This window comes from Panthera onca, chromosome E2, assembly GCF_046562875.1.
Source record: "Panthera onca isolate mPanOnc1 chromosome E2, mPanOnc1 haplotype 2, whole genome shotgun sequence".
Lineage (NCBI taxonomy): Eukaryota > Metazoa > Chordata > Mammalia > Carnivora > Felidae > Panthera > Panthera onca.
The window spans coordinates 44418791-44443842 of NC_138353.1; the positions used below are offsets into that span (position 1 = coordinate 44418791).

The following is a 25052-nucleotide window of genomic DNA, read 5'->3' on the forward strand; positions in this document are numbered from 1 at the left end:
TTATTTTTTTATTAAGAAAATTTTTTTAATGTTTTTTTTTTGTTGTTTTTTTTTTTTAGAGAAAGACAAGAGTACTAGTGAGAGATGGGCAGAGAGAGAGGGATACACAGAATCCGAAACAGGCTCCAGGCTCCTAGCTGTCAGCACAGAGCCTGATGTGGGTCTTGAACTCACAAACTGTGAGATCATGATCTGAGCTGAAGTTGGATGCTTAACCGACTGAGTCACCCAGGTGCCCCTCTCATTTTTAAAAACAATTTTTTTAATGTTTTTATTTATTTTTGAGAGAGAATGAGACAGAGTACTAGTGAGGGATGGGCGGAGAGAGAGGGAGATGCACAATCTGAAGCAGGCCCCAGGCTCCTAGCTGTCAGCACAGAGCCTGGTGGAGGGCTCGAACTCTTCTGGGTGAGCTTCTTGTCACTTTGGGGCTGGATGGACACATAGTGGTGGATCATGGCCACAGGGAGGGTGATGATGAACATGGGTAGGACCACCCAGAGCCATCCAGAGCCGTGGTGCCCGCCATCTTTTGGTTGGTTGGTTTGTTTGTTTGTTTTTAAGATACCATAAGATACTATTTTTAAGTAATCTCCACACCCAACATGGGGCTTGAACTCAGAGATCAAGAGTCTCATACTCTACCAACTGAGCCAGCTGGGTGTCTCTCCTGCCATCTTTACTGAGAGCCAGTCTGGTTGGGGTTGCAGGCCAGACCCCGAACCTGCACGTTACCTTGGTTCAGGACTTGCCTGGGTTGTGCTGTGACCCCAGACCTAGTGCACTGCCTCCAGCTGGCCTGCCATTTGATTTTAAATATTATCTGAAGTTTATAGAGTTCTAAAACAGTAACAAAGGTTCCTTGAAATCTTTTGCTTGTTCTAAACCATGTGTATTAAGACCACATATTGGAGTGAGAGGCACTAAACCTAGGGTTGTTTTTTGTTTGTATGTTTGTTGTTGTTTACCTCTCCAACCTTCCTTGCCTCCATGAAAGAAAGGTTATAAGACAGTATCTACTGGATGAATTTATCTTTATCACTGCCTACTGTATCAAATAAGTACTCAGTAAAAATTGTAGTGTAGTGATTAAAATGATCGAATATACAGGAGAGGGGCGCCTGAGTGCTTCAGTCAGTTAAGCATCTGACTTCAGCTCAGGTCGTGATCTCACGGTTCGTGAGTTCGAGTCCCGCGTCCAGCTCTGGGCTGACAGCTCAGAGCCTGGAGCCCACTTCAGATTCGGTGTCTTCCTGTGTCTGCCCCTCCGCTGCTTGCACTCTGTCTCTTGCATTGTCTCAAAAAATAAACGAACATTTAAAAAATTAAAGTAAAAAAAAAAAAGAATATACAGGAGAAACAATGGATATGTATTATATATACATATTTAACTGTGGCACTTTTTCTTATTTATTTATAAGTGATGAGAGATTGGTGAAAGTGAAGACTTTGTCACTCTAGAAAGAGCTGTGCAGAAAGCTGTGCAGGAATTCACAAATTCAACCACTTCCTGAAATATCTCAAGCTGCTAAGAAATTTTGTCATCCTTTTGCTCCGAAAGGCAACATAATAGTTGGGATGTGTCATAGGGAAAGACCGTCTTAACATAGTTGAGGTATATAGGGCACATTGGGACACAATTCCAAAGCTAATGGCTTACTACAGCTGAGAGCGTTCAGTTGTAATGACAGGTGAGTGGTGTCTTTCTCAGTCTTGCTTTAAAACAGCTTGCTTATGTACTGGCATGGGGGACCCACTCACTGGATGGAGATCTTTTACGAGACAAAAATAGAAGTTATCCTTGTCCTCAGGGAGCTCATAGGCAAGTGACTTTGGGAGATTATACTTAGTTGAATTCATGTTTAAAATAAGGATGATAATACTCCTGCTTAAAAGGTTGTTATAAAAAGTAACTACTTAAAAACATTACTTGATATTTAAAAAATACAAATTTAGACATGTCATAAATGTAAATTCTAAATTTGCTCATTGTAAGTAAATATTTATTGAATGTTTAAGGCAGGGACTGTGTTAAATGTAATTTTAAAATATTTTCTCAACAGATAGTACTTAATTTGGTAAAAGAATTTCAAAAAGGTGTACAGTGAAGTCTTCCTTCCACCTTGTCTCCTGGCTCCCAGCTTCTTTTCATTGTTTTCAGAGAGATTTTTTTTTTTTTTTTTTTTTTTTTTAATTTATTTTTGGGACAGAGAGAGACAGAGCATGAACGGGGGAGGGGCAGAGAGAGAGGGAGACACAGAATCGGAAACAGGCTCCAGGCTCCGAGCCATCAGCCCAGAGCCTGACGCGGGGCTCGAACTCACGGACCGCGAGATCGTGACCTGGCTGAAGTCGGACGCTTAACCGACTGCGCCACCCAGGCGCCCCGAGATTTTTTTTTTCAATTTCTTTTTTTTTTTAACCTTTATTTATTTTTGAGACAGAGAGAGACAGAGCATGAACGGGGGAGGGGCAGAGAGAGAGGGAGACACAGAATCGGAAACAGGCTCCAGGCTCCGAGCCATCAGCCCAGAGCCTGACGCGGGGCTCGAACTCACGGACCGCGAGATCGTGACCTGGCTGAAGTCGGACGCTTAACCGACTGCGCCACCCAGGCGCCCCGAGATTTTTTTTTTCAATTTCTTTTTTTTTTTAACCTTTATTTATTTTTGAGATAGAGAGAGACAGAGCATGAACGGGGGAGGGCCAGAGAGAGAGGGAGACACAGAACCTGAAACAGGCTCCAGGCTCCAGGCTCCGAGCTGTCAGCACAGAGCCCGACGTGGGGCTCGAACTCACGGGCCGCGAGATCATGACCCGAGCCGAAGTCGGACCCCTAACTGACTGAGCCACCCAGGCACCCCAAGATTTCTTTGTTTTAAAATAGTCTCTACACCTACCACAGGCTCCAGCTCACCACCCTGAGATCAAGAGTTGCACTTTCTAAGACTAAGCCAGTCCAGTGCCCCTGTTTTCAGAGAGATTTTATGTGTATGTACACGAGTATGTATCTGTTTTTAGAGTCACAGATGGTAGCGTATTATACAAACTGTACCTTTCTCTGAGTACAAAGTGTTTCATATCCTGATCTCATTTGATACAATAATAATTAAGATACCTACTCATATTATTTCCATTTTATAAACAAGGAAACAAAGACATCTCAATTTCTTAGTAACTTGTCCAGGGTTGTATAGCTTGGAAGTACCTCCGTGGTACGGAGGCAGTTATTTTGGTACCACTTATTTAACTTATTATTTATTTATTTATTTATTTATTTATTTATTTTGGAAATTTAAAAAAATTTTAATTTTAATTTTTAAAAATTGTTTATTTGAGAGAGCGAGTGTGTGAGCAAGGGAGAGGAGACAGAGGGAGAATAAAGAATTCCGTACTTTGACCAGAGTGTCCATTCGAGTTTCTGCAGCCGTGTTGATAATGTTGGCAGAAAGAATCCAGCCAGGAGCACATGTTGTTCCTAGTTGTCCTATCTTGCCAGCCTCCTTCAATCCAGAACTGTTCTTTGGTCTTTCCTTAGCTTTTGTGACCTTGTTATTTTGGGTGAAGACAGGCCACTCCTTTTGTAGACTCTGGTTTGCTACTGTCCTAGGTTTCCTCACAATTCTACCAATTTTAGTTACTTTTGGTATAAATATCACAGAAGTCATGTTTCGTTTTTCCCATTGCATCCTATCAGGTGGCATTCAATGTCAATTTGTCTCATTACTCCCATTAAGGGAAGAAAAGAGAAAAGAGCAGAAGAGAGGAAAGTAACTTCTATTAGCTTGCTTTTCAGAGGGCACTCTATTCAGCAAATATCTTTTCCTTGTAGCATCCTGGGGGAGAAGAGGTCCTAATGGAACAAGCTGGTGCAGATGCAAGTGAAAGCTTTGAGGACGTAGGCCACTCCTCTGATGCCAGAGAAATGCTCAAGCAGTACTATATCGGTGATGTGCATCCGGTAAGAACTAACTGAACTGGGAGAGGAAGCTGCTGACTAGCCACAAAACACAAGGAGAGGGATGAATTAATAAAATGGAAATTCAGCCCAGCTGTCAGGCCACATATTCTCCCAAATCATTTGGCCTACTGCGCTAAGATACAGCTTCTTGTATGTAAAACAACACATGTAGTATCTAAAAAGTTAAGAGAACTGGTTTTGGATTTTTTGTTTTTTTGATTGATTTTTGTAGTATCATTAATAACATCTCTTTCTAAAATAATGGTTTGATTGTTCTTGGCAATTTCTTGCAAAAGGTGGTAACTATGAACATTCGAACAAGGCACCCTGGTAGGTTCATAGTTGGGAGTGTGGGGGCAAATACCCTTCCACAGACCTTGACGTCCCTCAGAGAATTCTCTACTACCAGAATGTAGTCTTCATGTTCTAAGGTTAGAGACAAGTATATAGTGAGATATGCCTTTGGATACGTCTTAAAATATTATTTGTTTTCCTTTTTTAACAGAATGACCTTAAACCTGAAAGTGGTAGCAAGGTAAGAGGAAATCATCTGTTTCTCTCATCTGTTTCAAGTGTTTATATTTCTATTTACTCAGGTAGAATGTTTTTTGTTTTGTTTTGTTTTTTTTAATTATCTTAACAAGGGAAGTGTTCCTTTTTTTCCTAAGCAAAAATCCTATTTTTCAGGAGCTTGGACTCATTGCCATCTCAGGAAAAAAAGAATAGCTGAGTCTCGAACAGTAGGAAACATTTTGTTCATGCTTGTACTTGCTTTAAAAAAAAAAAAGGAAATTCTAAAGCCATGCTCTGTACGGTTTTGAAGGAAATTAGTTTATGGGTTCAGTTGTAGAAAAGTATTTATTATTCTTACATTAAATACTGTGAGAATAATTCTGTGTTGGGAAAATAACTGGAAAGTTGATTTTCACGTGAAAGTCTTTGAAGGAGTTACAGACTGGAGTAATTACTAGAATGGGCCTTTCTGTCCCTATTACCCAGATTTAATCCTTGTGTCATGCAGTTTCAAATAGGCCTACATCCGTTTCATTTACTCAGTGATACAGCAAAAAGAAACGATTAAATATTTGAAAACCTTAATGTGCGCTGCAGGACCTACCAGGAACAAAATCTGGAAGCCATTTTGCTTCCCACAAGCAGGGCTGTTCATTTCCTTGACTGCGTCACACATTTCTTGACTTCCGTCTGTTGCCCTCCCACTTAAAGGGACAGCAGTTTAGTTGCCACCTAGAACATCCTGGAGGCAGCGCTCTTCCCCTTTTCCTTCTGCTAGCTTCTTGCTTCCCTTTCCTTACTGACCTGGAATTACTGAACACGTTTGATACGGCACTTGAAGTTGGCCTAGACACAGGAATTCTTTCAACCCGAGAGACTGCTTGACAGTGTCTGCCATCTGTTGCTCTGCCATCCAAAGTGTCTGTGGAAATTAACTCTTCCGTCTTGCTATACTCTGCTACTCTGAACTGGTGAATTGTTTATGAAGGGAGACGAGAGCGGTTTTTTAAATGCTACGTGAGCACTGGTGGTTGGTTTGTCTTCCCCTCGTAATGAAGGTGAAGATGGAGCTATGCATAGCCTTGCTGAGTATCTTGAACACGTCTGAAAACATTGGTCTCAGTTACAGTAAACATTTAATTCAGGGGATATTCCCATTTGTATAAGAGAAGCACCATGTATCTGGGAGCCATCACCCACTTTTACACAACAGTCATGAGAGCACCCTTTATTAAAGCAATAGAAAAAATTGTGGAATTATAATGTCTGAAATTCTACAAATTGCTTCTTGTTGCTGTTTTTCTTCCTTGCTAGTTCAGTATGTGATTAGGATCATTCTTAGCAATGGAGAGCGGTGTTTTTCAAATTCTGTCCGGTGGGCCATCTGTGTTCGAATCCCTGGGCATGTGTCTGAAATGTCTATTTTCTGGGCTCCCGCTGCTACTGATTCATAATCTCTGGAGGTGGGACTTGGGAATTTGCACTTAAAGTAACCCAGGTAGCCAAGCACCAGACTTCTTGCTGAAAGATATGCCCATCTTTTCATTTGAAAAGTTTGGGAACTTGAATTCTCTTTTCTAGAAAGCACTGTCTGCCTTTTGTAGGCCAAAGAATTAATTAGAGATGTCTCAGCTAAATTAAAACTGTTGAGCCTTGGACTTTTTTGTAAGAAATACAGAAAAAGAAATCCTTTTAGCTCACTGAATTCTATAATAATTTAGAGGTTTCCAAATGTAGTTTGGCCCCTGCCTCGTATAAACAGTGAGTGACTAAAGGCAGTATTTTCAAAGCTCTGTTTTTCGTTATGTCTCTTGTACCCAAAGGACAGTCTCCATTAAGTAGAGAGTAGGTTATTGAGTGTTTTCAGTCACACTGCTGTACTTCAGGCAGATCGGGCAAGGAAAACCTTTGGGGAAAATTTCAAGACCACACATAGGTTTTTATAGAGCTATATAGTCCAACCTGATTTCAGTTCCAGGAAGACATTCCTGGTCCCTCAGATTTATTTCTTACAAATTAAATAGGCACTTCTGTGTCTAAGATGTAGATGTCTCTTTTCTTAATTTTTCTGTACTCACCATGAAGAAAAGGATGTAAAATTCATTTCATTAATACTTTCTTTTGGTTAAGGGTTTCTGAACCTCTACAAAGAAGTGATTTTTTTTTTTTTTAAGCCTAATTAAAAGGTGTCTTCTGCCTTAGGAGACAAAGGTTTCATTTTCTTTCTCTTTCTTTTCCTTTCCTTCATTTTTCCACTTCTCTTCTCCCCCCAAAGTTTCCCATCTCTTCCCTCCCTGAAACTATTACCTCCAGCCTCCCCCTCAGCAAAATTAAAAAAAAAAAAAAAAAAAAAAGCCACCCAGAATGTACTATTACACAATCTAAATCTGGAACCTTTCGTCAGTTTTTTGCAAACTGCCTTTCATACTGCTTTTGCTTTAACATAGGTAAATAATTGATGCTCACCATTGTTTTCTTGTTAGATTGATAATGCCCGAGGTCCATGGCCCTGAAATAGTACAATACTAAAATGTAAAAGCTTAGAAACTACAAATCTGGCGACAGATATTTTTCTCACCTGTTTCAGTCTTCAGATAATAAACCAGACTTAAAAACCTTTCTGTCTCTTTGAATCTCTTCCTCCCTGGATTAGTCCCCATGCTGCAAGCCGTCAGTCTTCTATTTCTACATGAGTTAACATTTTTCTGGTATGCTTTGGGTTATAGAAACGCACCTTAGAAGTGCGTTGAGTTTTCTGTGCCATTTGGCCTGCCCGTCTCCTGCGCTTCAAGAAACCTAGGCACATCTGTGGTCAGTCACGTCTCCCTTTGGATTATGCGTTCGCTGGTGGGGTAGCTGTTTGATGTGCCACCAGTTCAGGAGATGCAGTACACACGAACGCGAACCTGACGAAAGAAGTCGGTACCATTTCACTGATTTATTCCATAGATGTTATCTGGGCAACAGTTCAGCTGCTTCAGATATCATTGAAGTGAATAGATTCAGTACCTGGACCATTTTCCATTTAAATTGTTGAATGGGTAGTACATGATGGTACATAGTGAAAAATTGAAATAGTGCAAAAAGGTATACTTTTTATGTATATGTTATGTATGTATGTATATAAAATGACTCCCTTCCATCTCCAGCTCTCAGTCTCCGAGGTCCCTTCCCCAGAGGTAGTCAGCTACCATTTTCTTGTTTACTCTTCCAAAGAGACTCTATGCATTCATAAATATAAACAGATGGACGGACGGATCCGTCCATTGATTGATCAGTTGATAGGCAGACCAATCATTCCTTCCTTAAAAAAAAAAATCTTGCTCTGTACCTTCTTTTTACTTAAAAATTTTATTGTGGTTGATTTTTCTTTATCGATATTCCATGGACAAAAATTTCAGTAAGATGGCATTTGCTGTAATAGGATCTGATGTATTTTTTTAAACAAATAATATCGTTTCTATAAAGGCTTAACATGTTATTTAAACTTCATTTTTTAACTTAAGAAGTTTAACTTTTATGTTAACTTTTATGTTAGAAGCAATCTATAAGTTGCATTTAAAGGCAAATCTATTTTTTTACTCCTGATGCTACTGACTTTTGTTACACAACATTTTTCTCTTACATGCATATAGCATTCAGTTTACTTTCTCTTTTATGGAAGAGAATCTAAAAAGAATACATTGTTTGTAATTATGTAATGCAGTTACTTGGTTGCATAGTACCAAAAATTTCCTTGTAAGAATTGTTTAATATTCCTGTCATACCTACAACCTAATTTGTTAAAGTTTGGAATGGTTATGCCGATGCCCTTTAGATTACTCTTTACCAAATAATTTTGTAGGGTTGTTTCATTGTTCTGATTTCATCTAGCATTTGTTTTTTGTAACATAATATTTTGAAATAAAGCATAGAATGTAATGGCAAAAGCCCTCTTGAAAGGCAAATTTCCCATTGCTGAGGCATCTCAAGGATTAATGCCTTCTCCTCATGACACTTTAGTTAGAAATAATGTGTAGTTTTGCAAGAGAAGGTGTTAGGAGGACAAGGTAACATCGTTTTCAAATCAGCCCTCTAGTGTAACAAGTTTTTCATTTCTTTGGTCCCAGTAGAAATTACTCTATGAATGTCCTATATGTGTTATCACAGTGGGTTCTTGAGACGGTCCTACAGAAATTTGTCTGAAGGGTGTTTTTCATTTGTGAATTTTGCCCCCATATGCGGGGAAATATTTTTTACTTGACTGGACTGCCTCTAGGGATGGTACGTACTTTATAAGACCGTAATTGTTAATACATTGGAGCTTTTGAGAAGGCTGTCCTCAAGATCCACACATGGCCATAGGAGGGACTATAAAATGTTGAAATCATGTATTTCAACAAACTTTTTGGGTTTTAAGAAACTAATAGTAAAATTCATATTGCGGCCAAAAGTTCCAAAATTGTTTTTCATAAGTTGCTGGCTACATAGCTACCAAAGTGTTCTAAATAAAAAGCTGTATTCAACCACCCAGATACTCATTAGCTTTACCGAAGGTGTCATGTGGTTTAAAATCCACTTTTTCCAATTTTAAAACTTGGAATCCTCTTGGAATAGCAAGCATCCAGTTTAAGAATTAAAACATAAGCTCCTTATATACCTTGCAATAGATTTCCCTTCCATTTAAAATCTAAATATGAACTATTGAGGTTGAAGGTACATTTTATAAATGCCCTATCTATATATATATATCTACATACATACATATATATGTATGCATGTATTTTAATGCATCGTAATCCTAATTCTGGTGCATTGTTTCCAATATTTATGTCCTGGTGACAGAGTACACTATTCCTTAAGCATGTGTTGTCTCATGTTTCATAAACAGTTTTCATAGTGAAACCACGCCCACTGACCCCCAAATAAATCCTTTCCCATATGTTTGCCAATTACGACATTTCTTTGTCATTCTCTTAACCATATCAAAAAAAGTCCATACTTAGGGCACAGTGTCTCTTGGAAGAGTATCTAGAAAAATATATCTTTATATACCTGGTGTAAGATAAGAAAAGTCTGCATGTGGGCCATGCTCTGTCAGTCTTTCCAGACATGGGAGAATAGTGTTTCCTTCTCTCTAACCTTTAGAAGTCTGCTAGTGTAGATTTTTTTTTTTTTCTGCTATTGTAGATTTTGCTAAAATACCCTTGGGTTAGAGAATTGTGTTAAGTCAATTAAATATGGCTTTAGAATTAAAATTGATCTGGTCTGAGCCTTTCATTTTGTGAGGAAACTGATTTAGCATTGAACTTGAAGGCAGTTGACAGTTTCAGTTATGAGTAGCTTTATTAAAAGGCTACTCAGATACCATGAAATATCCCCTTTTATCCTACAGAGTCCTTGTTTAGTTTGTTTGTTTGTTTGTTTGTGGAATTAAAGCCTTAATCAACCTTGACGTTTAGGAACCAGTTTATTTAAATAGTTCTTTTCTGTTAATTTTAAACTAAAATCAGAGTAGACTGAAAATAATTTAGTGGTTTGGAAGTGTATTCCAGAAACATGCATATTAATTACTTGGTAAGGCTTTTGGTAGAAGAACTCTGGATTCGATCTGCTCTCTTACAACTAAAATCAGAGTATTGCAATTACAGCTTTCCATGCCAAAGACTGAGCAGTCCCCGTCCTCCTAAGAATCTTGCGTGTAAATTAAAATGTGGGCAAGAACGTAACCAGCCAGATATGTCTGAATACACAAAGGGAGAAGTTAAAGTCCATCATAAACTATGGGAATCTCATTTAAGCATCCATTAGATTTAACACCGAGCTTTGGAGTAGAAATGGGAATTGGGAAACAGCATGGAGAGAATGGTGGCGTGGGGGTGAAGGAAGGTTTTGTGTTAACAGAACCTTTTCTTTTTAATTTTGTTAAATTAAAAATAACTTATTTGGCTTCTTTCCGAACTTGGCTGAGGTACTTGGCTTCTAAGAGCAGTGCCTTAAACAGTTCTTTCATTGTAGTTGATTAAAAGCGGAGTCACTGTAGTTTGACATTTACTTGGCTGTCAGAATCCCAAAGAGAAGGTACATTTCTTTCTCTTTGCTTTCCTCCAGTGGTAGAGAAGTTGGTCTTTTTGCCACCAGGGGTGGAATGATCTTAAAACAGGAGTTGAGGTACTTAGTTTAAAAAAAAAAAAAAAAAAATATATATATATATATATATATATATATATATATTAAAGTTTTTTTGTTGCTTATTAGAAACTGTTACACTAGGAGCATATTATGGTCTTCCTTCTGTCTGGTCTTTGCCTCTTTGTTTTCTCAGTTGGTTCCCACACTGTTTGAGACTCACTCCACTTACCACACATTCCAGGCTTTTAGTTTTAAAAGATCCTAAAGGTTTGAAATCTAGAGAATCCATTTATGTGACCCATATGGCTTTTACTATGATTACAGATTAAACATAACACGTACATTTCTCCATAATGCTCTCCTATAAGCTTTTGAAATGGTCTCAAAGTTTTTTTATACTAACCATACATTTTTTGTTCTGCAAATCATTGGTATATATGTGGATAAAGCATAAAAGACCATGGACATTTTCCTGATGGAATTCAGTTATTTCATGGCTACTGTAGTGGAATCTTTTAAAAGGCAATATTATAAATTAATACATACTCTACCATTACTACTGAAACCGCTACCTTCCAAATCTATAAGACATTGGTTGTATTTTCTCAAAGATTGGCTTGTAACACATTTTACTTAACCTGATTTTATGATATTCTAGTAGAAATGTCCCAGATAACAGTAATCATCAAGGTCTCAAAGAAGTGTAGTAGTATTTTAACTTGATTTATCTGACACTTTTTATTAGAAGTTTTACTTGCCTATAGGCTAATTTCTTTTGGGTTTGGGGTATGTATTCATTTGCATGGCAGTGTTTTGGATACATGAAGTTAAAACTCATTTCACGATCTGCTCTGAAGTATCTAGGCCAGTATGTAGGGTTTTTCGAAATTCTTGGAGATTACTGAAAATTGTGGTTAAACACGGTTAATATTCTGTGTTCATACCCTAGCATACTTCTATATATTGGCAAAGAAGATGTTTTGGGCAGCAGTAACCTATGCAAATGGGCTTGTCCTCTGGCAGTGAGTTAGCAGTTCTTTTGTATACACAGCTAATTAATGGAATCAATAACTTCATTTGGTATTTACTTAAATTGAACTTTTTGTTTTTAATGTTTATTTTATTTTTTGAGAGAGAGAGAGAGAGGCAGAGACAGACAGAGTGTGAACAGGGGAGGGGCCGAGAGAGAGGGAGACACAGAATCCAAAATCCAGGCTGACAGCACAGAGCCCAGTGCGGCGCTCAAACTCATGAACGGTGAGATCATGACCTGAGCCGAAGTTGGATGCTTAACCAACTGAGCCACCCAGGCACCCCACTTAAATTGAACTTAATGACACATTTATAAGATATAATTAATGTGCCATCCAATTCACCTATTTAAGATGAACAAGTTGGGTTTTTAGTATATTCACAGAGTTATGCAACCGTAATTACAATAATTTTGGAACATGTTCATCCCTCCAGAAAGAAACCCCATACCCATTATCAGTCATTTTCATTTCCCTTTAACTCCTCTTCCCCCACCCTAGGAAACCACAGATCTACTTTCCGCCACTAGGTTTGCTTATGCCGAACCTTTCATATTAATACTCTTACGTAATATTTATATAATGCGTTGTGTGGTTTTTGTTTGACTTATTTATTTTTTTTATGTTTATTTATTTTTGAGAGACAGAGTGTGAGTGGGAGAGGGGCAGAGGCGGAGGGAGACACAGAATCTGGAAGCAAGCTCCAGGCTCTGAGCTGTCAGTGCAGAGCATGACACGGGGCTCGAACCCACAAACCACTTAACTGACTGAGCCACCCGGGCACCCCATTCATTTTATTTTCTAAGTAGGCTCCATGCTGAGTGTGGAGCCCAGTGAGGGGCTTGAACTCACAATCCTGAGGTCAAGACCTGAGCTGAGATCAAGAGTTAGATGCTTAACCAACTGAGCCACCCAGGTGCCCCAATATGTTGTATTTTGTATCCAGTTTCTTTCACTTAGCATAATGTTTTCTAGGTTCATCCATGTTGAAGCATGTATCAGTCAGTACTTCCTTGCTTTTTATTGCCAAAATTTTGTTTTTAAGGTTATTTCGGTATTCCCCCTCCCCCCAATTCTGTTCTTCCCATTTCAATGTTGAATAAGCCCTAAGGTCTATAGTCATAATTATTATGATTTCATAGAGTAAACCAGTTCATTTCTGTAAGCTACAAAGCAGTCCTCGGCATGCTTTAGAGCATTTCACAGTTGACCTGTTTGTCACAAGAGTTTGTATTTTTTTTAAAATATGTGTTCAGAAAATGTGATCTTAACTACTGCCAGTGGCAAGCCCAGCTGAATGAGGCATATCATTGTGACTGCAATTAGTCCCTTTCAGTATAGTTTATATCAGTAGCTTTTTTTCCCTTTTTTTCTTTTTTTACATCTAAAAAAGTTTAGGCCATTTCTCTATGCTTTCATTAGTTGTTCTTCACTAGGGAGTACCAGTATGTTACCAGAAATAGAATTCTTGGTGCTCCCATCACATTAGATTTGTAAATGTCAAATTGCATGAAAGATGAAGTTCTGTATGTAGATATTCAAGATTTACATACTTTATTAATCTTTCTTTTTGTTTGAAATTTTTTAATACGCGTCTTCTTCAGGACCCTTCGAAAGATGCCACGTGCAAAAGGTTAGTATACATTCCCTGGACTTCCTTATGCTCAACTTAATATCTGGCCAGAGGTTCTTCCATAAATATACATGTACAACATAACTTAAGAGTACGGTTTGACTAAGGAATGAAAGGTACATACAGCACAGCGAATACAGTCCGGAGGTATTGTGAAACCTTGTACGTTGTACGGAAACAGACGGCGGCTCCGCTGTGGGGAGCACAGTGGAAGTATAAACTTGTTGAGTCACTGTGTTGTGCATCTGAAACTAATGTAACATCGTGTTACTATATTTCAGGTACATGTTAATGATATTTCAATTAAGAAAAAGAGGACAGTTAACAACTATTTTTTGGCCAAAATTACTGCACATTCAGTAGTTCCTTACCATTAGCAAAATTAACTTTTACAGTTTCAGTCATTTAGAGTAATCTCAAAAGTTTGTGCCTTGAGTAATTTTTAAATCATGTTGTGACATAAATTGGGATCACATTCAACGAGAGGCCAATATGCAAGGACAAGTAACTGCTGGTAAATCAAGCCAACGGTCTGTGCTGCTCAGCCCAGCTATGCAACTTCTACTTGAAACTTAATCACATTTAATCCCCACAACCGCTCTGTAAGGTGGGTGCTATTATTGCATTTTATAGAAGAAAAAAATTATGTATTGCATGCATATTCAGGAATTTGGTTTCTTTCAAAGGATTACTTATGAATATCCCTTGCGGTCATTTTAGTAATATAATAGTATGACCTCTGAAAGGTATATTTTTGTCATCCCTTAAATGCCCTTGAAATGACTGGAATCCTTGGCTTGTAAAAAATCTTTATAGAGATTATATAGATCTGTTTCATCTTTCTGAGCTCCCACTTAAAACATTTCAGAGAGAGAGAGATGTGTTTTTTTTCCCCCTATAAAAGTATTGCCTCTTTTTTATTTGAGGTGATGGACAAAGAATGTAAGAAATTTAAACTTAAAGGAAACTATTAGTAAATTCAGCTTCTTTAATATTAAGGTCTTATGCTCAGCCAGCTACTCTGTAGAGAATTTGAAAACACAAGCCATAAACTTGCAATCGATTTGGGCTACACATAACACTCGTTAAGAATTATTATGCAGAATACAAAAGGAATTCCTACAAATCAATTAAAAAATAATGTAGTAGAATATGAGAAAAGGCTTAAACAAGCACCTTAGAGAAGAGGAAACAAATGTAGACACACACAAAAAAAGGTTTAATTTCATTTGTTATCAGAGAGATACAAATTAAAATCTTAAGGTATGTATTTCACAGCTACCAGATTGGCAAAAATTGAGAATTCTGAAAATAAGAGGAGCTGTTGAGGAAGTGGGTCACCAAGGTTCTTAGACCCTCTTAGGGGAGTGTACGTGGGTACAGTCACTTTGGAAAAGAATTTGGCATTATCTAGTAAATTGGACAATATGAATAACTTTTGACCCAGCAATTCCATATCTAGGGATATACTCGAGAGAAATGTGTGCACAAGTATACCAAGAAACACATAGTAGAATGTTCGTAAGGGCATTATTCAAGAGAGTAATATACTGGAAGCAACCCAAATAACCATTCCTTAATAAAATGAATGAATCCATTCTGGTATATTCATAAAGTGGAATACTACAAAGTAATAAAAACAAATGAGTCACAACTACATGCAGCAACCTGAGCGAATCTCCAAAAGAGAGTTCTGTCTTATGGCTAAGATGTTACTGTTGAACTCTTTGGGTTCAGCATAAATCCATTTCCTCTGCTTCTATGCCCAGTGACAGTTAAGTATTACAAAACATTATATGGGGATTGGCGGCCAACCATTTTCAGTCTTTTGTGCTGAAGAATGTCTCTTCGGTGTTTTCTCAAGGAGCCTACTTTAAAACTTTTTTGTGTCTTGTGATGGTTCTCCGAGATACCTGAACTGATCACCTTTGTGGGGACATGACTGCAGAGTCCCCACGTGCCATATTGCTGTTGTACATGCCGACTCGCTTGCTTTCCTTTTTTTACACAAAGCTACTCGGCCGACATTCTAAACTTCTCTGGAGCAGCTTTCTGCCATTCTGAAATGTACAAAGCACTAGGCATGTTTAGGCAAGGAGAAGCAGTTTTATTATTGAACCTCAGCTGGTTTTATTGGCTTAAAAACCTTTTAATACCAAGGCTGCATATGTCTTAGTAAGACGGGCATGCAGGTCATTTGGATCGTGGAAGAACTACACCTTAAAAGTAAGAGTGCTAGTAAGCTGTACTAGAGAAGAATTATTTTAAGGAGAGTGATGACTGTCCTGAAATTCATAAGGAAAGTCTCTTACAGGCCTTCTCAAGCCAACTGTCATTTAAAGTTTTTAGTTCCATGTGGGTGTGTATCCTTATTAGTGTCCAGACTTAACTAGAGAATAAGTGCATTGATTGGAATCAGGAATCCATCACTAACTTCGCTTCGTGATTTTGGGTGCCAAGCTTGTATTTCCTGCGTATACAGCGGGTCTAATAGTATCTATTTCTTCAGGCTGTCATGAGGATTAAATGTAGAAAATACAGATGAGATAGATATCACTTTGCCAATAGTTGTATTAGATGGTATTGCTTCTAAATTTATAGTTATATGTATAAAATGGTAGCTTTTTTCCTGTTGAAAAATGTTAATTGTAGAATATGTGAAAAACAAAATACAAATAAGGTATTGTTTTGAAGTTTTTATTTATTTTGAGAGAAAGAGAGAGAGCATGAGCAGGGGAGAGGCAGACAGGGAGAGAAGGAGAATTCCATGCAGGCTTTGCACTGTGGAGCTCGAACTCACAAACTGTGAGACCTGAGCTGAAATCAAGAGTCAGACGCTTAACCAACTGAGCTACTTAGTCACCCCCAAACAAGAAAAATTTAAGCCATCCCTAATCTCATAACCCAGAAATAACTGCTATGTGTCTTTATAAAAACACATATAGAGGCGTATATAGAGGCATATATTTTTAGTATCATACTACACATTCTGGTTTTTATCTTTTAAAAATTGTTTAATATTGGGGCACCTGAGTGGCTCAGTCAGTGAAGCATCTGACTTCGGTCCAGGTCGTGATCTCGCGGTTCTTGGGTTCGAGCCTAGTGTCGGGCTCTGTGCTGACAGCTCAGAGCCTGGACCCTGCTTCAGATTTATCTCCTTCTCTCTCTCTACTCCTCCCCTGCTGTCTCTTAAAAATAAATGTTAAAAAAATTTTTTTTTTAATTGTTTAATATTGTCATGCCAATGCAAATATTTATTTATTTATTTATTTTGCTACTTGGGTGATAAAAGCAGTTAAACTCCAGAGAAAGACAAATATATGATTTCACCTATATGTGGAATTTGAGAAACAAAACATGAACATAGTGGAAAGGAAGGAAAAATAAGATAAAAAAAGAGAAGCAAACCGTAGAGACTCTCTTTTTTATTTTATTCTATTTTTTAATTTTTTTATTTTTAATTTTTTATTTTTAAAAAAATTTTTTAAGGTTTATTTATTTCTGAGAGATAGAGAGACACAAGTGTGAGTGGGAGAGGGACAGAAAGAGGGAGACACAGAATTAGAAACAGGCTCCAGGGTCTGAGCATTCAGCACAGAGCCTGACGTGGGGCTCGAACCCACGAACCGTGAGATCACGACCTGAGCCGAAGTCAGACGCTTAACTGACTGCGCCACCCAGGCGCCCCTTATTTTATTTTTTTAAATATTTATCCTTGAAGGAGAGAGAGACAGAGTGTGAGTGGGGGCGGGGGCAGAGAGAGAGGGAAACACAGAATCTGAAGCAGGCTCCAGGCTCCGAGCTGTCAGCACAGAGCTCGACATGGGACTCGAACCCACAAACCATGAGATCATGACCTGAGCTGAAGTTGGATGCTCAACCGACTGAGCCACCCAGGCGCCCCATAAACCGTAGAGAGTCCTAATGATAGAGAACAAACTATGGCTTGATGGAGGGAGGTGGGTGGGGGATGGCCTGAATGGGTGATGGGGATTAAGGAGGGCACTTGTGATGAGCACTAGGTGTTACAGGTTAGTGATAAATCACTAAATTCTACTCCTGAAACTGGTATTATACTATATGTTAACTAACTGGAACTTACATAAAATCTTGGAAGAAAAAAAAAAGTAGTTAAACTTCCCAAAGTAAATCGAAATTCTTTGCTCATGAAAATATTAAAATGTGGATGTTGAAAGATAGCAAATATTTGGTATCAAGTGTTCACGGCTTCGTTGCTTTCCCCCCACTTCTAGTTGCTGGTCATACTGGATTTTGCCCATCATAGGCGCTATTGTCTTAGGTTTCCTGTATCGTTACTACACGTCGGAAAGCAAATCCTCCTGAGGAGACAGCGTGGAAGTTGGAAAGCATATCCATTGGGAGTGCGAGCTAGAGACTTGTTTGGAGGCCAAGCGATACCCTCTTCTCGAATCCTGCCGGATGTGTACTTCCCCCTTGGAACCCAGATGGTTGGCTAGACATCCACCCCAGACCTGGGGCCAGTGTCCTTCATTTCCCAGAGCCTTACTCCCAAAGCACCTGCTCGTTGTCCTGTGTCCCTGCCGGTGGCCCTTCTCTCCACTGGCTTCCACCAGCCCCCTTTGCGTTTCCAGACTTGGTTTTATAATTACAATCCAGATGTCCTTGTGACATTGTCCTTTGGTAAAAATGCCTGGTGTCCAATACTTTGAATGCACATTAGACATTCTTAACAGGGCAACACTCTGGTTTTGAAGCTTTTCTTTTTCCATTTTTCTTTGAAGTATATATATATATATATACTTATATATATATATACACACACATATATACATATATATGTGTGTATATATATATACTTAATTCTATTATTTATCATAAGGGATTTAATTAATGAAGTAAAGTTGTGCACCTATAGCATAAAACACAACTGCCAAATGATCTCGTTCCTTGTTTATATTTATTAAAACTAGGAAGAACCATGAAATCCTCTCCTCCCTCCTAAGCTAGTCTAGCAGGTAACTCTCACCACCCCCCAAGTCCAAGTGGTGCTGGGCAGAACTGTGCTTCCGTTGCATTTCTTGGGAGTGGAGAGAAAGAGGGGAGGGGAGAGATGAATTGGGGTGATAGGGTAAATTTGTAGTCCTCTTTCTTTTGAAAAATACTGAAAACACTACTTTAGGACAGGAGTTTAGGAAAAGCACCAAAGACTTCATTTTTTTTTTTTCCATACTTCATTCTTTGCTTTGGTTTGACACCAGTTTCTAGCCGTCTTTTTTCTTTTCTTTTCTTTTCCCCCCAACCAACCATCTTTTATTGGTAAAATACAAACTTATAATTGTATCTGTAGAACTTCACTAGGGATTTCTGCTTTTAAATGTATTGATTAGCGAATTTTTTCATTCCTTCCCTGTTTTACAAAAGAGACTCCACTTGCTCTAAGATCCAGTATTTGATCTTTTGTTTGTTAGCCCCAGTAACATAACTTCCATAGTGCAGTGGCATTCGAAAGGGGGAGATCATGACAAAAGAATGTTTCCCATTTCATCTATATTTTATCTTCATGGCTCCAATTTGTGGTTTTGTTGTTTTTCTGTTGAGGAAAAAAGAAAGAAAGAAACAACAACTAGTCGTTTTATCCCTTGGATGAATGTTTAATTGAGTAGTAGGGCATTATTTAGAATTCTGTTAGTGTTTCTTCTTGGTTCAGGAATTTTCTCTGGCTTATTTGACCTAACTGTTTTCCCCCGTGGAATCACCTGATGACACAGTACACTGGCTGTTTTCTGCCAACAACTGTTTGTGGTGATTTTTCTCCCAATCTTCTAAGGATTACCAGTTTGCTTCTGAGCCATTGTCCTATGTAGCAGGGAGCAACTTGGCTCCAGAAGGACCCTGGATACTGCTGTCTCCTCCCCGCTTACAGCTTGCCATGGACAGGAAAGTGCCCTGCAAGGCAGTGTCTGCCCATGCAAACTAAGAAAAGGTTCAACCCAAGTCTTGCAGCTGAGTGTATTCAGAATTCATCAAAAGAATATTAACCTTGTATTTGTACACTTGGATATGATATTATGGAGAAATTTCAGGGGATTTTTGAGAGACTTTTATATATCAGGGATATGGGAATAGTCAAACTTTTATCTTTAGAAAATTTTGTATAAGATGCCACTTTTAGACAATTTATTGAAAAACACCTTTGGTTATTATGGAACAGAAGTGTTGATGCTCCTGCCATTTGAAGGCATACGGAAGGGTTGCCTTGAATATGAATTGGTATCTAATTGCTGTAATAATTAAGCTGCATGATTACATGGGCCACATTGGGGTAGAAATAAAGAACAAAGGAGTATTGAGGAACTGGAAGGGGAACATTTAGGCTGAAACTAAACCAGCAGATAAGTTGGATCAATTAGGAGTATGTTGGCAGTCTGTAAAATTAAATGAAAAACATCTGGCTTATAAGAAATGTTAAAGAGTGACAGCCTTAAGTAAAATTGGTGGGGTTTTTTTTTTGGATATTTTTAGGGTGAACACCAACACAAAAGGTATGTTTTTCTATTTCATATTGGTTGTCTTTTCCTGTTTATATCTGGACTTGTTTTTACTCAGAGCCAGAGGAAAAGGTTTTCAGACCTTGTCTCTACCATCCATGAAATCCATCCAACACCCAGGGCTTCTTTTGATCTGCTGCTAATGTGATGTCACTTTGTATTATAAAAACCACTTTTGGGTCCATTTACTGTTATTCTGCTGCCTACATCAACAGTCAGGCGAAAGGTAAAGCTAGTGTGTGAGTTTGCAGAGGTTTTTCTAAACTATCAGATAATACAGTATGTTAGCCAAACCCACCAGAAAAGCCTTGTTTGCAGAGGTAGGACTCAAATTCTCGAAACAGTTTCAACATTGGTAGGTGGTGCAAACCCCTTTGGAGAGCAAGTGGAGCCGGTCCCTGTCAGCTGAGGGTGCCCCCTAGAACTGGTCTCTGGGGTGTTGGGTTGTTTATTCCCAGGGAAGACACAAGATGTCTGGAGGTCACGAAAGGAGAGGAGGGAAAATGGGTGCCACCAAAATAGGCATGTCGGTGCCAGGTCTCCAAAATTTCTTAGTCCCTGTCCCTCAGGAATCGGTTTTGGTTTCTAAATGACTCCACATTTGTAAGGACAAGAAAGTGGTGGTGACAAAATTGATAGTGTTTAGTTCTTATGCGACCCCTAAAGCAGAAGCAAAAATCCACGGGAACCTATAATTTGAGCCTGTAAAGTTCTTTGGGCAATTGTCGTAAATGCCCAAGTTGTGAGATAAGAGCGTCGTTGAGTTTATGCTCATTTAGTCCCGGTGTGGAGCAACGAGAAATGCTCTGTGGGCCAGGCATATCATTACACACGGTGTCTCGGGCTTCACATCTCAAGAGATTATCTGGTTAGATTCCATTTTAGGAGACTGAAATGCAGAACGTTAACGTTCATAACTTCCTTCCCTGGGAGAAGTGGATTCAGACATGTCTCAACAAGAGATTGGTGGTTTTTTTGTTTGTTTGTTTTTTGTGTTTTTTTTTTTTTTTTTAAAGCCATCTCATTCTGTTGCCAGATATCACAGAACGAATGGGGAGTTTACTTCACATTTGGGTGTTATTCTCTGAAAGGGCCTGGTTTGGAATTTGTGGGGGTGATTTCAGAGGGAGATTCCGGTAACCTGAGTTACCAACCCAGTATCTAGCATCTTACTCATGAATTTTAGGAGCTGTACTTTTCCTGTACCTATATCCAACATGTGCTAGTTGGGTAAAATATGATTATTTAGCTTCCTTTCTTTTTACTTCACCCTCAACTGTGAACGAGTAATATTAACATTCTTTTTGTGTATTCAGTAATGGAGTTTGTTTACCTATTTTATTTCAGCATATTTTGAACAAAGATCTTTGTCTCTTTCTGCTGGAATGTGCACACAGTGAATGTTTGTTAGAACCACACACAATAAAGATACTGTTTTCCTTTTCTTGCCCTGACTATAGTTATTATTATTTTTTTTTTTTTTTAAAGCAGAAGTGTTGGCTCTGTAATCCTAAGGTGTTCTGGAAGAAAAGATTCTGAGAAGCATAAAAGTCACCTGTATCTATGCAAATAATTGTGTTTAGTGTAACTTGATGGGGAGTTCTGTGGTTCTTCAGGACTCTTTCTGCTACTCTTTCTTTGAAGTGAGTTGCTCAGTTGATAATCACGAGAGGCAAAAATGAAGACTTGTCCTGTATTAATGGATATGAAGTGGCAACCAGGTAGACCAGTTGGGAGTTCTGTTTTTACTGAAACCATCTGGTAAAGAGAAGCCAGTACAAGGTAATAATATTTTGTTATCTGCAATGCCAGTCTTCAAATGATTGTTTTTCTTGGAAATAGCTAAACTGTTGGGGAAAATTAAACACTGAGATTGAAGTTCTAGCAAGTGTGTTAATTAAACAAGGAAAATAAACAATTTTTATAATTACCTTTGAAACATACTGATAGCCTTCTAACACTACTAATGAGACATCGTTCATTAGGGCTTGGTTATTTCACTCTCACGTGAATTAGTAACAGGAAAGGATAGTCCCATTCTTATTATTAGTGTTTGAATCTAATGTTTAATCTCCAATCCTAGTAATTCATATGACTGCAGTCTTCATGATGCTGAGTATTTGGCAGGTAATTGACAAATCCTGGTTGGTTCCTAAAAACCTGAAGTAGAAGACTGTGATTCCAATTATGTAAATTTAAGGTAAGAAATACCCACACAATCTACTAAACTGTTTGTTGGTAATTGTAGGTATTGTTGGTAACCTAACGTTAATTAGCTTAATAGGTGTCTGTACTGTGTATTTAAAGGAACACTCAGCTTAATCACATATTTTCTAGTGCTCAACAAACTTAATTTTTTTTTAAGATTTTTTTTTTTAAAGTGGTTTCTGCACCCAACATGAGGCTTGAACTCACAATCTTGAGACCAAGAGTTGCATGTTCCACCAACTGTGCCAGCCAGGTGCCCCTAAAAAACTTTCTTTTATAAAGCATCCAGGAGAGATGAGAGTTGCTGTCAGATGAAACATGAGGATAGAGCTGTAATACTATTTATCATTTATCTTCCATATACTGTGTGCCTTGCAGTACCTTTGATGGCATTTTGGATCCTTGCCCTTACAGTATCCTTACACCGTAGATGGGGATGTCCACATTTTACCAGTGACTTGACTTGCGTGAGGCCACACAGCCCTAAACTTTCCATGTTCTTTATTGAAGGTTCTCGGATAAAAATTCAGCTTCAGCTGTACCAAAATGAATAATGTGCTTGGTGTATCTGCTGCTAGTCTTTCTATACAGGTGTTTCTGTGTGTGCTCAATGAAATGCCATCAATAATAATCATTTTCTGAATTAGTAGATTACTAAAAAATGGGCATGGTCTTAGGAGTCCCTGAAAAATCTTGGTTGTTGAAAAGAATCCTGTTGCTTCAGTGGAAACAATATATTTAAAATGATTCTCATATCCCTTGCAAAACAGCTTCTTTTTTTAATTATTTTTATTTTTATTTTATTATTTTTAATTTATATCCAATTTAGTTAGCATATAGTGCAACAATGATTTCAGGAGTAGATTCCTTAGTGCCCCTTTCCCATTTAGCCCATCCCCCCTCCCACACCCCCTCCAGTAACCCTCAGTTCTCCGTATTTATGAGTCTCTTCTGTTTTGTCCCCCTCCCTGTTTTTATATTATTTTTGTTTCCCTTCACTTATGTTCATCTGTTTTGTCTCTTAAGGTCCTCATATGAGTGAAGTCATATGATTTTTGTCTTTCTCTGACTAATTTCATTTAGCATAATACCCTCCAGTTCCACCCACGTAGTTGCAAATGGCAGGATTTCATTCTTTTTGATTGTCGAGTAATACTCCATTGTATATGTACACCACATCTTTATCCATTCATCCATCGATGGACATTTGGGCTCTTTCCATACTTTGGCTATTGTGGATAGTGCTGCTATAAACCTGGGGATGCATGTGTCACTTTGAAACAGCACACCTGTATCCCTTGGATAAATTCCTAGTAGTGCAATTGCTGGGTCATAGGGTAGTTCTATTTTTAGTTTTTGGAGGAACCTCCATACTGTTTTCCAGAGTGGCTCACCAGCTTGCATTCCCAGCAAAACAGCTTCTTGAAAGCAGTTAATGAGAATTTAGATTTTTACTATGTTACTAGAAAAAATTTGTTTTAATGTTTTATTTATTTTTTTGAGACAGAGTTCACGTAAGTGGGGAGAGGTAGGGAGAGGGGACAGAGGATCCCAAGGGGGCTCTGTGCTGACAGGCTGACAACACAGAGCCCAGGGCTCAAACTGACGAACTGCAATATCATGACCTGAGCTGGACGCTTAACTGACTGAGCCACCCAGGTGCCCCAGAAACAACTTTTGATCAAAGGCAATCAATAAAAGAAAGTTGAGGACTATTGATGAAATCTTTAGGTGGCAAAGTTGAGAAGCTCTTGCATGACTTCACCTGTCCCATCACTCAGTCTAGGACCCTTGATAAGATTTAACCTGGAAACACATAGGTAAACTTATAGTTTTTAAATGAGAAGTGATTGGTAATTGGTTGGCTTGAACTTAGCCTCTTCTTATCTCTACAAATCATGTGGACATCTGAGAAGTGGAAATCCTGTACTTCGTGCCATGTACCATAAGATTTGGACACGGTCATTTCCAGTTTTTGAGATTGTTACATCCTAAAAAGATAATTCAAGCTGAAGTGTGATCAAAAGAGGCACAACATAGCGCAAATAACAAATGCTGTTTGTTACAAGTGTGACATGGCATTTTTTATTCATCAGTGCCAGCCCCTCGTTTGCTCCTGGCCCTGATCTCTGTACTCAAACACTGAGGTTAACTTTATTTTTATTTTTTGTTTTAAAGTTTTATTTATTTAAGTATTTTCTACACGCCACATGGGGCTCGAGCCCACAACCCTGAAATCAAGAGTCGCACGTTCTTCCAACTGAGCCATCCAGGCGCCCCACATTGGCGTTAACTTTAGCACTACGTGGACCCGGAAAGAAAAAAAAAAGTAAAAAACCAGGTGCTTGAATTTCACTTTTCCTTAGAGAATCTTGCTTTTGCGGTTTTGTTTTTCTAGTTTCCTCATCTGAGTTTTTCAGAAAGGAGAGGTGGCATCTCCTTACAGAACAGCAGATGGTGTCCAGAGTAAAAATGAAGCTTCTCATGAATCTGCCCACTGATTTAACTACCCAAGAAGTCTGATAATCAGGAACAAATAGAGAAATGGGGGACGCTACATCCTGAACGGCAAAGGAAACAGCTCTCCAAGACTCCATTTGACACCCTTTCTTCCCTGAATCCTTTAAATTTGTTTTGTTTTGTTTTTCTTTAGCTCTCATCCTAACCCCTGCCCTGCCCTGCATTGAACTACTTTGCCTTATGTTTCACTGACAAATTACAAGATAACACTTCAACTATGCTTCTCTTCATTTTAAAGTATTGTGGTACAGGGGCGCCTGGATGACTCAGTCAGTTGAGTGTTCCATTCTTGATTTCAGCTCAGGTCATGATCCCAGGGTTGTGGGATCCAGCCCTGCGTTGGGCGCCATGCTGAGCGTGGAACTTGCTTGGGATTCTTTCTCTGCTTCTCTTTCCCGTTCGCATGCATGCATGCACACTCTAAAAATAAATAAATAAGTAAGTAAGTAAATAAATAAATAAGTAAGTAAGTAAGTAACACAAAAATGTACCTTTTAATCTGTCCTAGAAAACATTTGGAAGAAATAGAGCTGACTTGTTTATGA

General features: G+C 38.5%; 1 protein-coding gene across 1 annotated transcript in view; it reads left to right on the forward strand.

Moving 5' to 3' along the window:
* Nucleotides 1-21223, forward strand: part of CYB5B (cytochrome b5 type B) — a 37633-nt gene extending 16410 nt beyond the window's left edge. Inside the window, exons 2-5 of the mRNA XM_060650307.2 lie at nt 3833-3961; nt 4467-4496; nt 13221-13249; nt 17503-21223. Coding sequence (XP_060506290.1) covers nt 3833-3961; nt 4467-4496; nt 13221-13249; nt 17503-17593 — 279 coding nt within the window. The 3' untranslated portion in view covers nt 17594-21223. The remainder of the gene's footprint in view (nt 1-3832; nt 3962-4466; nt 4497-13220; nt 13250-17502) is intronic.
* Nucleotides 21224-25052: the final 3829 nt, after the last annotated feature.